The following is a 14,148-nucleotide window of genomic DNA, read 5'->3' on the forward strand; positions in this document are numbered from 1 at the left end:
GTAATGAATATATTAAATAAATATATAATTTTTAAAAGATTTTATTTATTTGAGAGAGAGAATGAGAGAGTATGAGAGGGGAGAGGGTCAGAGGGAGAAGCAGACTCTCTGCTGAGCAGGGAGCCCGATGCGGGACTCCATCCTGGGACTCCAGGATCATGACTTGAGCCAAAGGCAGCCACCTAACCAACTGAGCCACCCAGGCACCCCTATGTTAAATAAACATATTTAAAAAAACAGGTATCTGCTAAGTTTTTTAGTTTTTTAAAAAGATTTATTTGCGGGGCGCTTGGGTGGCTCAGTGTGTTAAAGCCTCTTGCCTTCAGCTCAGGTCATGATTCTAGGGTCCTGGGATGGAGCCTCACATCAGGCTCTCTGCTCAGCAGGGAGCCTGCTTCCTTCTCTCTCTGCCTGCTTCTCTGCCTACTTGTGATCTCTGTCAAATAAATAAATAAAATCTTAAAAAAAAATAGATTTATTTGATAGAGAGCTCATGTGTCGGGGAGGGGCCTGGGGAGAGAGAGAGAGAGAGAGAGAATCTCCAGCAGGCCCCACGCTCAGCACAGAGCCGGACACAGGGCTTCATTGCACAATCCTGAGATCATGACCTGAGCCCAAATCAAGACAATCTTTAACCAGCTGAGCCACCGAGTGCCCGGCAGTGCCTGCTAAGTTTTAGAACTAATTATCATCACAAGTGGTATCATCTACAGAGACATTAAATTATAAGGAAGAAAAGATTTTAAAAATATCACTCCTAGGGTCAATTAGTCCTGGTTATCTGTTACGTAAACAAAGGAAACCAGCCATTAACAAAGTCGTATTTGGTCTTTTGGAGAAGAATAAAGTAATAGATAAGGCTCACATAGATCTAAAATAACCAAGGAGAGACTTCACATTACAAGAGACTGATTACTGAGAAGTTGTGCATAAAACTTTTCTGTAACAGACGCAATCATTTTTTTTCCCCATATTAGTTTCTGGCAATCATGACAAATACTTGAAACAACTCCACTCCCTGATTCACACTGTGTATACTTTGGTGGTGTAACAACCACCCAAAATGTTTTAGGGGAACTAAACACCAAATCATTCCTCAATATGAATGTGTGTCTTAAATGTATCCTTTTGTAAGTTTACATTTTCACTTTTTAAAAAAGATTTTATTTATTTGACAGGGAGAGAGACAGCGAGAGAGGGAACACAAGCAGGGGGAGTGGGAGAGGGAAAAGCAGGCTTGCAGGACTCGATCTCAGGACCCTGGGATCATGACCTGAGCCGAAGGCAGATGCTTAACAGCTGAGTCACCCAGGTGCCCAAAGTTTACATTTTCAATTTTTTTTAAAGATTTTATTTATTTGACAGGGGAGACACAGTGAGAGAGGGAACACAAGCAGGAAGAGTGGGAGAGGGAAAAGCAGGCTTCCCGCAGAGTGGGGAGTCTGATGTGGGACTCGATCTCAGGACCCTGGGATCATGACCTGAGCTGAAGGCAGATGCTTAACAGCTGAGACACCCAGGTGCCCAAAGTTTACATTTTCAATTTTTTAAGGCAGGGTTCTGTGTTCATTTTGCAAATCAGACATGATTATTAGATTAGGAAAATAAAACTGAGATAATTCTGTTAAGCTGAGTTCAATGTAGGAGAGCAAATCTTACTTAAAAGTACGTTTACAATAACATGGTGGCATCCAGGAACCAATGATTTTACAACTCCCACAACCCCAAATTACTTAAGCATGAACATTCTGGAGGGTGTTGTGCTAAGTGGAGTTAGTCAGAGGAAGACAAATACCATATGACTTCATTTTCACATGAAATCCAAACAAAACACACAGATTCTTAAACGCAAAGAACATACTGGTGGTTGTTGGGGGGGAGGGGGATGGGCAAAATGGATAAAGATTAAGGAGAAAGAAAAAAAAAGGGACATTCTGATAGTACAGAGATGGAAAAAAGGACAAAAAGTATCTTGAAGAAACAATATCCTTAGGATGTTAGACTTTTTCTTGTCCAAATTCTCAAAAATGTAATTTTCTTATCCTTATACATTTGGAAGATTTCCTCTTGAACACTGATGGTGGACACCCATAGAACCAAGGGGATGGAAGACTAAGGTTTAAAGGATTCTGTCGGGAAGATGACAAAGTGTACTTGTTACTGGTAAAGCAGTTTAATGATTCAAGCTGGGAAATCCTATACAGCTGGATATTTCAGTTTATGGTTAGAGGTTAGATATTCTAGTCGGAGCATTTTCTGGACCTACTAAAACTTTTTGTATTAGGAAATTTATGTACAAGAAGACAAGCATGACCCAGATTTGACCATCGAAAAGTGGACATAAACTGATGAAATTTACCTTCACGGTAATGTATTTCTGACATACCTCTGATACCTAATACCAAACCAGTCAAAATACAAGAGTGAGAGTTAAAAGCAGCTCTCTCCTATGCACTGAGCAACAGAAGTCTTCCTGTAACTTAGTCTCTGTGGTCTTCACTGGAAAAGAAATTAGAACAAACTGTACCAAAACGATCTTTTTTTACATGTAAGTATGAACAATAAATGTTATCTCTAACACTTCTCACTGACTGTAAATTACCAAGTAGGTATTTTTTGAAACAGAAGCACACCATCAAAGCATTAAGACGTCATCTATCAAAGATGAAGGGTTCATACGAGGGGTGCCCAGGTGGCTCAGTCGTAAACCCGACTCTTGATTTTAGCTCAGATCATGACCTCAGGGTCATACGATCAAGCCCCACGTCGGGTTCCATGTTCAGCACGCAGTCTCCTTGAGGTTCTCTCCCTCAAAGAGGGAGAGCTCTGTCCCTAGCCCCTCCACCCCTCCCCCTCCCCCACGCACTGCTCTCAAATAAAAACTTAAAAGAAAAAGTTAATACAAATACGCTTGTATTTGGTGCAAATTTAATTTTATTAGACCTTACAATGAATGTTGTGGCGTATCATTTTCCATTATGTGACAATTTATTGGCTGGCATCTGAATACAGTACTTCTTCTGAAAAATACACAATGGGAAGTGACAAAAGGGAGAAACTAGTTGTTTAGTGATATATGAAGGCGGAAAAAAGAAAAAGAAAAAAGAAAAATGAGAAAAGGATGAGGACCAATTAGTTTCTTTAGGATCTAACTCTAAAATGGTTAAAGTTCCAAGCAATAATGCTGCTGTCGCAGTGTCCAAGAAGATGGTTATTACCTCATCTGGCCCCCACAATTCTGATAACTACAAGGCTTGTTTTTTCTCTAAAAGTCAACCTAAGGTTTCAGCTGGGTGACAGGATTTTGAAGAGCAACCTTTTCATATATAATTTAAAGAATTTTCCCAAGTCACAGTAGATGGGGGTCTCTAAAATATTATACAGTAAGGTAGCCACTTTACAAGTGAGCATGTAACTTCAGAGTCAGAATGGGCACCAGGTTTATTTTTTGCTGATTTGGGTTTTATGCCCCTGTCAGGTTTACAGATAAGAAAATGACTCTTTTTTAAAAAATCTAGAATCCACTTGTCTTTATAAAGTAGACTGGTATCTCATCTGAGCAAAACGACCATTTCTTTTCCAGGAATGATCACGGTTGGAGCATCTAAAATTCAGTAGGCCTCAAGAGGCATTTTTACAGAAAGGGAATCAGAACTTAGAAACTTAGTCAACATCACTCGCTACAGTGTGTAGTTTAGTTCCACTCACACGAGTACAAGTAGCTCATTAAGTATTAATCACTTGTGGTTAAAAAAAAGTAACAAACGGACGTATCTTTTTCAATTCAGTCAACAACAGTTGTGAGAATACTTTCTGACAAAGGCCTTAACAATGTCTGAGGTCACCTTTTATTAACCAACCTCCTCCAGAATGAAACTGTGGACAACTCTGAGCTATCAAACCACTCGATTTGTCAAGAGCTCCTAACAGCATCTGGGGAGATGGCAAACAGGGGAGAGTTGTATCCTAACTGAAATAAGGCATTTCAGTTCTCGAGACTGAAGAACACTTTGAAGCGATCCATCTTTAGCGGTGGAAAAATGCTACGTGAAGAAATCCTGAGTTCCACTAGAGTCGCATGATTTCGGTTCACCCGTTGGGTAGTGTGAAGTGTGCAGTACCAAACGAGGTGAGCCCTCTTCTCCCCGCCCAAGGAAGGAAGGGGAAATGTCAAATCACTGGAAAATTCCATTGCTCATCTTTTACCCCCAAATTACTGGGATCCACTAGTGTTGATTTACTGCACGTATAGAGTCTCCCTTTAAAAAAAAGAAAAGAAAAAAGGTTGCCCATGCATATGTACCAGAGGGTTAGAAGCAAATGATTTCAAAATGTTGATGTCTGCTATTTCTAGAATGTGTGTCTAAATCACAAACGGTTAATATATGTGGCAGTCCAAACATTCCACCAAATTTGCCCATGGTAAATATGGGTTTCAAGGCTCTTCATCAAAAGGCTGGAGAGCAACCATGATCAGTTACATCCCATTCACCCTTTTCGACAGTGAAATGCAATTCACCACCTAGTAAAAACAGGATACCTTAAAAAAAAAATTAAACCTCAATTATTTAACCAGAAAGTAAGTCTAATGCTTTTTTATTTACTACTTTTCATCATGAGTTTTTTTTTCTTGTTTTTTTGTTTTACTGAATAAAGATGAAATAAACCTAAGACGATTCTTTGCAGTGACGACTCTGTAAAGACCATGACATCAACCCTCAGGATAAAATGCGAGCAAAAACCCGAGTGGATCCAGCTCATTCAACTCACAGGTACACTTGAGTCTGTTTTTCCCTCAAACAAATAAGGAGCTTTTTATTCAGAACAATTTCATTAAGACATCTGCAGGGCAAATGTGCCGTCATACATTTTATCCTGAATAACAATAAAGTGCTGAAGGATAACTACCTGAATCTTTTATAGTACTTTTCCCTTAACCTTTTCTTGAAAGAGCCCTTTCTGTGGCATTAGCGAAACTGTGTGGAAGGAACCAACAAAACCAAACCAAAAACAAGACAAAACAGAAAACGGAAAGAAGAGCAGAGTCAAGCTAGCTTTCAGGAAGGGGACAGGAAGCACTGCAACCTTTTGTGTTTAACTAGGGTGACGAATAACCAAGACCAAAGTAATCCATGCAAGTTATTTGGAAAGGTATACCGAAGCTGGAAGGACGGACGGACACTGGTACTGACCTTGGATACTAGGGCAGTAAACTGCATACGAAAATACCTTAATTATCCTAGATGCCTAGTTCGGGCTTGGCAAGCACCATGCCACTGACATGCTGTAGCTCTTTTTTGTAACTAAAAGTGATCTGCGGGCCGATCGCGGAAGAGTTCAATGTGACTCGTTAAAGCTGCGTGATACACTCTGAGGTTAAATTGATGTGAATTCTCTACACCTAATCACATCGTCAGCCCGAGCAGGACAACGCTGGCGGCATGGAAGGTGGGTCACTTTGTCAAGAGTCTTCCTTTTACTGCAGGATATATTAAGACAACAGACCTAAATTCCAACTGGGTTAATGAGTTAGGAGAGATTTGTTTCCCAAATTTAGCACACAATAATTTCAGTGGATTAGAGAGAGAAACCTCAGAAGAAGAAGAAGGGAAAAAAAAAAAAAACAAAAACCAAATAAACAGAAAAGCCTGAGCTCAGGTAGCTGACCTGTAGCTCTAAAAACTGTCATGCTACAAAGAGTACAGCTTTCAAAAAAAGGAACTTTGTAACAAATGTAACAGGTTTTGAGTTGAAGTTGACCAACTGCTGCATAGAAAAATGTGCTAACATACAACAGTCAAGTTTAAGCCGGTGCATAGAGAAGATAAAGCACTTATGGTAATTGCAAATGGTAACAGGTCCATAAAGGGTGTACAACCTAGCATGGGTCCTTAAGGGGGGAAAAAGATGGTAAGTAGAAATGGGGAGGAAAAAAAATCAAGTGGAAAGAGTGAAGAAGCTTGGACAAGAGAAGGAAGAAGCAGGAGAAAAAAAAGAAAAAAAGACCTTCAATTGTATAAAATTCACAAACCAGTAAAGTATAAAGACACCACTGAAAAACAGTGAATTCTGTCCCAAACACCCAACAGCAAACAGAACCAGAACAGGTAAGCCTTTGGCAGACAATTTAAGAAATTCGAGTAGGACATTCCATTTCTCAATAATTCACAAACAATATATTATATGGTGTATTTATATTAAATACTGGGAAACCAATCCTGGAAAGCTGATGCTTCTAATGCTTTAGCCAATGAGAGCACAAGGTGTCAAGCCAAGTGAATGCTGGTGTTCTCACAACAGTGCTCACTTACGAAGCAACTGTCAGCGATCCGTGCTTTCGACAGTGTGACGAGCCAGGCAAATTATCATCTGTGAAGTGAAACAAAGGTCTCTAGCTTTTCTGGGATATGCCCTTTGTAATATATTCTATGATTCACTATGACGCGAGCAGCAAGACACTGCAGGGTGGTGTGATTGATGGGCTGGATCAAATTTTTCGCAATCTCTTTCTCGTCCAGCAAGTCACTAGCCGTCTGCTTGTGCAAGTTTGTGGCATCGAAGTGTGCACCTGATTTAATAAGGAGATTCATGATGTCGGGATGGTTGTTCAGAGCGGCGATGTGCAGGGGGCTGTTGTCGTCAGAGTCTCTGACGTTCACGTCGGCGCCACACTCGATCAGTATGGCCGTGACCTGCAGAGACGGGAATTTACACACGGGGTAGCGCCCTACGCAGGTCGTGTTCTTGTCCACAGCCAGATGAAGGGGGCTGAAGTTATTCTTCCCCCTCGGATGCAGCTTCAGAAACCTGTAGATAGTCTGCTTTTTGAAGTGGTCCTGTTCTAGAGTACAAGGAACTTTCTCTAGCAAGCAAATCAAGTGCAAAATAATGGACAGAGCCTTATTTAACTGCAACGGGTCAGCTGGACACTGAGTTTGCTTGATAGCTCGCTCAATTTCAAGGACACTTTTGCACAGGATGCCCATAAGATCATCAAACGTAACGGTGGTGCCCAGCAGGCCTTTAGCCCTATCCTGGAGCATAAAGGAGAACAGTTCCGCAAAAGACAGCAAGCTGCTGGCGGTCATGGGGCTTAAAGGGTCCAAGTTGTTCTGCTGCATATCCAAAGCATACTTCCAGAGGTTGATGCATCGTTTGAAATTTCCAGAGTCCGCATAGACAGCACCTCTGTATCTAATGTAATAAGAGGTATCGGGATGAGAGGGACCAAGAATACGTTCTCTGATCAACAGTGCCTGCATTCTCATCTCGTCGGGGTCGGCAATAAGACCTTCTAGCTCTTCCGCACTGTTTACCTCCTTGGCATAATCGTAAGCCATTATCAGAGTCTGCGGTACCGGTTTGCTGATGATATTAGTCCTATCGCTGTACCTCATGTTCATGGCCTTTTTCCAGTATTTCAAGGCCCCAAGCAGATCTCTCTTTTTGTCCACAAATGTAGCTCCCAGGAGCTCTAGAGCATTGATTCGCTCTGTCTTGCTGGTCTGTGCGTGGTGAGTCAGAAAATCCACAATATTTGTGTGACCGGTGACACTGGCCGAGAGAAGGGGAGTCATTCCATAACCATCCTTTTCCATCTTGGCACAATACATAAGAAGCATCTTCATGATGTCCAAACTCCCAGACTCTGCGCAATCATGCAATGCAGTATTACCTTAAGGAGAGGAAAGAGAGAGAGAACAGATTTTGAGGGAGCAGGCGACAATGGAGTACATGTATGTAGCTTAGGAACCTCACGAAAAGCAAGGAGCTCCAGGCTGACCTTAACGGGATATTTTTTTTTTTAAGATTTTATTTATTTATTTGACAGAGAGAAATATCACAAGTAGGTAGAGCAGCAGGCAGAGAGAAAGGGGGAAGCTCGCTACCCGCTGAGCAGAGAGCCTGATGCGGGGCTCGATCTCAGGACGTTGAGATCATCATTTGAGCCTAAGGCAGAGGCTTAACCCTCTGAGCCACCCAGGGGCCCCTAATGGGACTTTAATTGCAAAACAAATGAGGGAAAAAAAATGATCCTCAGCCCCCAGAACCAGTGTGACACATTGCAGGGGTTAAATAAATACTTAAGTTTGTTGAATAAATGACCAAATTAGGCATGAAAAGATGATCAAAGTCTCTAATGAAATTCAACATGAATCCATGTCCTCTTGGGTTTTTTCAGTAGCGTTTGCAAGTGCATATTCTATGACTAAAAAGTGATGAAATGCAATTAACCAGCTAGTCAGCTTTGCAGACTGTCACATAACTTTCTGGGTGAGGGTCCACGTTTATAAGTGAGAAATCTAATCTGTAACATCTGAGATTCTCCAGTTTGATTCTAACAGGAGTCAGAAATTGTTTTTTCATATTTCTGATTGCCAAGTGAACTTCAGCTGCCTTAGTCAAAATTCTCGGTGACAGAGTACTTTTCCTCAGAAAGCTCCCAGGAGAAAAACAAGTCCAGTAAAATGTGAAAAAATACGTGGGTGGTTCAACTGGAAATTTAAAAGGAGCCATCTGAAGTGTCCTTTTGTAACGGATAATTTCCCACTGTAATTTAATTTTTTAAACATTCTCTGAAGCCGCACTAAATGTTCCAATGCCGTCTTGCTCTTCCCACACGTGGATCCAAATGGACACCAGACCCCGGCACATCCAGAAACGCCCGTACGCAACATACGAAGACATTCTGAGCACAGGAGTATTTTAGCTGCCAAAGTTTCATGCCAAACATCTTACTATTTATCATAACAAAAATGATCACATAGACCTTCGCTATCACCCTACGGTGTTTACAGAAGCTTTCAGCAGTGAGTCAGCAGCGGCTGAGTGCAGCAGAGTCTCGCAGGCTGGCACCGGTGTCTTTAGAAAGAGCTGCCTGCCCGGGGCCAGCCCTCGGTGGACATCGGAGAGCTTGTCTGTTCCAAAAACTTGCCCTCCAGGATAATGGGGGCTCACTGTTTGTACAAACAATACAGTCTGTGCTTAATACCTGCTTTCCTCCCAGGGGTATCTCCAGGAAGGGGGCCCACTCTGAGCTTGGAGTCTCCTGATGGGTCACCCCCGGGGCAGAAAAAGCCTACAGATTCCTCTAAGCCCCACGGTGCCTTTCCCCTTAGGATTCAGCTCCATGTCCCTATCATACCATGATTCCCAAGACCAGCTGACTCACCTCCAAAGACAGGGAAGGCCTTGGGGAACTAGAAAGTAGCTGAAACCTGACCACTTCCCATAACAAATCTGTGACTGAAATCTGAAAGATCCAGTTACTGCACTTTGGGACTTGACTCTCCCCAGGAACATCCTGTGGAGACTTCCACAGCACCTACAGAAGTACAGGACTACCTGCACACATTTACTCTGACTCAGGATTTCAAAGGTCTATAATGGAATGGTGTTGGATGGAATGTTTTAGCCATGCATCTGTAACCAAGCACTGCGAGAGCCCAGAACCTCTCCCTACTAACACCAATGTTCATTTGTTCAAAGTAATTTCAAATAAACACGGCTATTATGAAATGTGTTTTTAAAGCTCTTTTAAATTAAGAATCCCTTTTCCTCTAAGAGACAATATAAGAGAAACAGAAGGTTAGATGGCATTCTTTTCTGTACAGTCACATAAAATCAAGAGAAGAATGCAAGAGAAGCCAGTTTTTTTAAACTACTGTATTAGAATACACCAAACACTGAAAAAAAAAAAAAATGGTTTTTCTTAAGATAAAAAAAAACCCACAGAATAGTTTCATATCTAGTAATGGCAGAATCGGTATGATCACCCTCCCCGTAATAACTTAAAAAGCTGAAAATTTTATTTTGAAAAATCTGTTTGATAGCATGTAAAGAGCTAAAAGGAGGACAACATCCAGAAGAAGAAAGAAAATCAGAGAAGTCCAGAACTTAGAGAAGCTTCCTCAATGGCCTCTTCCGATTCTGGAACCAGCAGCTAAAACACTGAGTGGAGCTTTTGACAGTCAGCCAGAGCCAGAGGAGAAAACTAGAGTCCAGAACCCACTAAGAAGGGAACTTTGAAACCCCCCATATGCTTTGAGTTGAGCTCTGAAGAACTGCACCCTAGTCCTTAAAGACAAATTACAAACCAGCTATTGGAGGAACCAAAACCCAATTTAAGATCATGTCAATACTGAACTAAAGAAATTCAGGGGGCACCTGGATTGCTCAGTCATTAAGTATCTGCCTTTGGCTTGGGTCATGATCCTGGGGTCCTGGGATTGAGCCCCACATTGGGCTCCCTGCTCGGCGGGAGGCCTGCTTCTCCCTCTCTCCACTCCCCCTGCTTGTGTTCTCTCATTGTATCTCTCTCTGCCAAATAAATAAATAAATAATCTTTAAAAAAAAAAAAGGAAGAAATTCAGGATTGCTAGTTGAAAACAGACAAAAGCCAAAAGCAAATACAAATACTACTTACAGAAAATATTATCTAGACAGTACCTATTTACAAGGGTTCAAATTATTTTTCATATTCTATCTAATGTTTGATATCCAATCAAGGAACCCCAACACAAAACCAAAGGAAATAAGAGCTGATGGAAAAGCCCAACAGAAGATCCTGATCATACAGTCATTGGACACAGACTTTAAAACAGTAATTATGCTGAGCTAAGTAAGAGAGATTAAAAAACAATTCTGAGAATTAGACAGAACACTGGAAACTACAAAAAGGAACAAAATGGATGTTCTAGAACTGAAAACCTCAGTGGGTGGCTTTACAAGCAGATTACGCACAGCTGAACAGAGAATAAGTGACTGGAAAAATCCATCAGATGAAAATATACAGAGAGAAGCAAAAGGAGATGACAGGCTGGCAAAGCAGAGACAGTGAGAGACAGAGGGAACGATGTCAGAGGGTTAATATTCGTAAACCAGAATTCTAGAGGAAGAAAATGGGCTCAGAGCAATACATAAAAGATAAAGTCCGAGAATTTTCTGAAGCTGGTCAAGTATTAAAGTATAAATTTAATAAGTGTTACGAACACCAAGAAAGAGAAATACAATGAAAATCCCCTTGAGGCACACTCCCACAGAACAGCTCAGCGCTCAGGCAAAGGGAAAAACTTTACAACCAGAGAACAGGTGGAAGTGACCTACACAAGAGCAACAACTTGGCCAGTGGCAAAGCTCTCACAGGAATGGGAAGCTGGAGGCCAACAGACTTGAAAGCACTAAAGGAAAATAACTGCCAACTGAGAATTTTATACCCAGAGCAAGAATCAATGTGAATGAAGTACTGTTTCAGGTGAGAATGAAAGAGAAAACCCACGGTATTTATTACCAGCTGACCCAGTACTGGCAAAAGGAAGAGAAGCCACGTGGAAGCACAGAGATACTGGCATAAGCATCAACAAGAGGGGTAAATCTGGGAGAAGAAATGACTTCAAAAATTAACAAGCATCTCGTAGGGCTTGAAATACACAGACAAGTCAAATGCTTGACAGCAAGAGCATCAGGGTAAGGAGGGCAATTGGAATTAAAGTATTCTAAAGATTTTTGCATTGCTTGGACAGAGGGAAACTCAGAAATTTATGTTATTCCTTTGGTAATTCAAAGGAGTACAGTAACCACTCAAATAACAGGATATGCATCTCATCACTACATACCCTCTAATACAGAGAAAAAAATGAAATAAGAAAAAACAGATCAAATGCAGACAAAAAAAAAAAATCAGAGACAAAGAACACAAACCAGGTAGGACAATAAAAATCAGAAAGTCAGAGATTAAAACCCAAATAGATCAGTAATTACATTAAATGCAAGCAAACTAAATGCTCCCTTAAAAGACACAAACTGTCAGAATGAAAACAGAAATATGTACAACTGCTTAGAGGAGACAAAACCTTCAATACAGGGATAGAAAAAGGATGAAGTGAACAAAATAGAAAAAAATTATACCTTATTAGACCCTATGCAGAAACGAACCATAAATAAGAAAGCTATCTGATACAAGGAGACATTAAGGCAAAAGGCATGGTTAGAGATATAGGAAAACATTTTATAAGGATATAAATAAAATCCGAACAATATAAAGATACATTATTTCCAAATTCGTTTTTACCTAAAACACAGGTTTGAATTATGCAGAGCAAGAATCAACAGAACTACGAGGAGAATCAGGCAAACCCACCATCACCAGACACTTGAGCACACCGTTCTCAGTAGCAAAGAACAAAACCAATACCGGTAGAGAAGATCTGAAACCATGAACAAACTTGATTTAACCGAGGTATATAAACGAACACTGGACTCAATACCTGTGGAATGCCGTTTTCTTTCTAGGATATATGAAAGAACAGACACAGGGACCACATTCTGGCCACAAAGTGAGACGCACAGAAACAGCAAAGGGCTGATACCACTGATTCTCTTCTAGGTCCACAACGCAAGGTAGAAAACACACGCACCCCAACAGCAGCAACAACAAAACACTGGAAAAATCTCCACAGATTTGAAAATTAAATACACACTGCTAAATAACCTATGGGTCAAAGAAGAAACACCAATGGAAAAAGAGAAAATATTTGTAACCAGATGAAAACGAAAACCTTAAGAAACAAATCCTGTGTGACGTGGCTCAACCTGTGCTTCAATGGGCACCCTAGAGAAGAAGGGCTTTAAAAAGATGGCTCGGTTTCCATCTCAAGATACTAAAGGAGAAAAACATTAAATTAAACCCAGAGAAAGTTGAAGCAAATCATAAAAGCAAACATAATGGAGAGGAAAAAGGTATCCATACGTTAGCACAGCATTTTTTCTCTTTTCCTGAGTCTTACGTATCAGCGGTTGCCCCCTCGTTATCTTGTATTCATAACTAGGCAAAGCAGAGAAAATACTTCTACAAATAGAAAGCAGGGAAGTTGGCAGTAAAACAGAAACCCCTGTTCCCAATCGCCAATGTAGTGTACTGTGCATTCCTGGGGTTATATTTTAAATGCTAGTCATACTAGAATCTGATGAGTAAGTTCTATCTAATAGAAGCCAAACCTCATAACGGAACTCCCCCATCACGTGCCTTTCCAGCTCAACTCCTTCCATGCTTCCTCTAAGATACAACTGAAAACCTTCAAGATGGCTTTCAAAATTCTACAACACTGCTTCTCAAAGCATTATCCCTGTAAGGCAGGAGGGCGATGAGGAAGAAAGCCAGAGCTTCAGAAAATGTTATGTGAGTAAAGCTTAATCTCAGTTAGTGGGAACACACACAAGTACACTATCAGAAATGGATTTGAGAAGACTGAGATCTTATTTGCCTACCCTACCTGCCCAGCCTCATGTCTCTTCGTGCCCAAAGGGAATGCTACACTGTGAATCTCTCCAGGAGCTGGCCAACTTTTTCTATGAAGGGCTCGATGGTATTTTAGGAGGTTGTAATGTCCCCGCTGTAACCATTCAGCCCAGCTATGGCCAGGAGTATCCATTGGCAATACATCCAATTAATGGAGATGGCCTTGTTCGAACAAAATCTGACTTATGGACACTGAAATAGGGCCTCCAGGGCATCTTCATGTGCCATAAAGTATTCATCTTCATTAATTTTTTCCCCAACCATTAAAATACAAAAACATCTTAGCAGTCAGGCAGAACAAGAACAGGAGGTAGGCAGGCTTGACCCCTGGGCCCTAGTGGGGCAACACCTTCTCGGAGACATGATCAATACCTGCCAATCACACAGCAGAGACCCTACTTACACTTCCTGTCACTCCATCCTAAGTGTCCCTCCCAGCACTGGGGACAGGCCTGCTCACTTCCACGCCTCTGCTCTTCATTTTTCTGTACTCTTCTTGCTTTTCTGTAATTTTCTTCTTTACCATTTTCACTTCTTGTCCTTCAAGTTTCAACAGCAACTTCCATGGCCTCAAGAGACTTCATTGTTTACAGCACACCAACTTGCATTTTGAGGATGCCTAGTGAATAAATGTGTCACTCATTCTGGTGGTTATTCCTATTAACATGAACTGTGATGATATTATGTAATACCTTATAACAGTACAATGTTACTGCCACACACATCAATTTTCTTACCTAAATTGGTCTTCTAGTCCTAAAGTCCACGGATCCTATATAGTGTGTCCTTTATATCCCAACTAGCAGTTACCACTAAGGCTAAGGCAAGAGTCTTAAATTTTTAATACTTCA

At 41.1% G+C, this 14,148-nt stretch overlaps 1 protein-coding gene across 1 annotated transcript in view; it reads right to left on the minus strand.

Annotated features, from left to right (window-relative positions):
• Positions 1–2,966: 2,966 nt before the first annotated feature.
• FEM1C (fem-1 homolog C) overlaps positions 2,967–14,148 on the minus strand; it is a 70,032-nt gene continuing 58,850 nt past the window's right edge. The window contains exon 5 of the mRNA XM_045999959.1: positions 2,967–7,675. Within this exon, the coding sequence (XP_045855915.1) occupies positions 6,366–7,675 (1,310 nt within the window). The 3' untranslated portion in view covers positions 2,967–6,365. The remainder of the gene's footprint in view (positions 7,676–14,148) is intronic.

The sequence above is a fragment of the Meles meles genome, chromosome 3, assembly GCF_922984935.1.
Source record: "Meles meles chromosome 3, mMelMel3.1 paternal haplotype, whole genome shotgun sequence".
NCBI lineage: Eukaryota > Metazoa > Chordata > Mammalia > Carnivora > Mustelidae > Meles > Meles meles.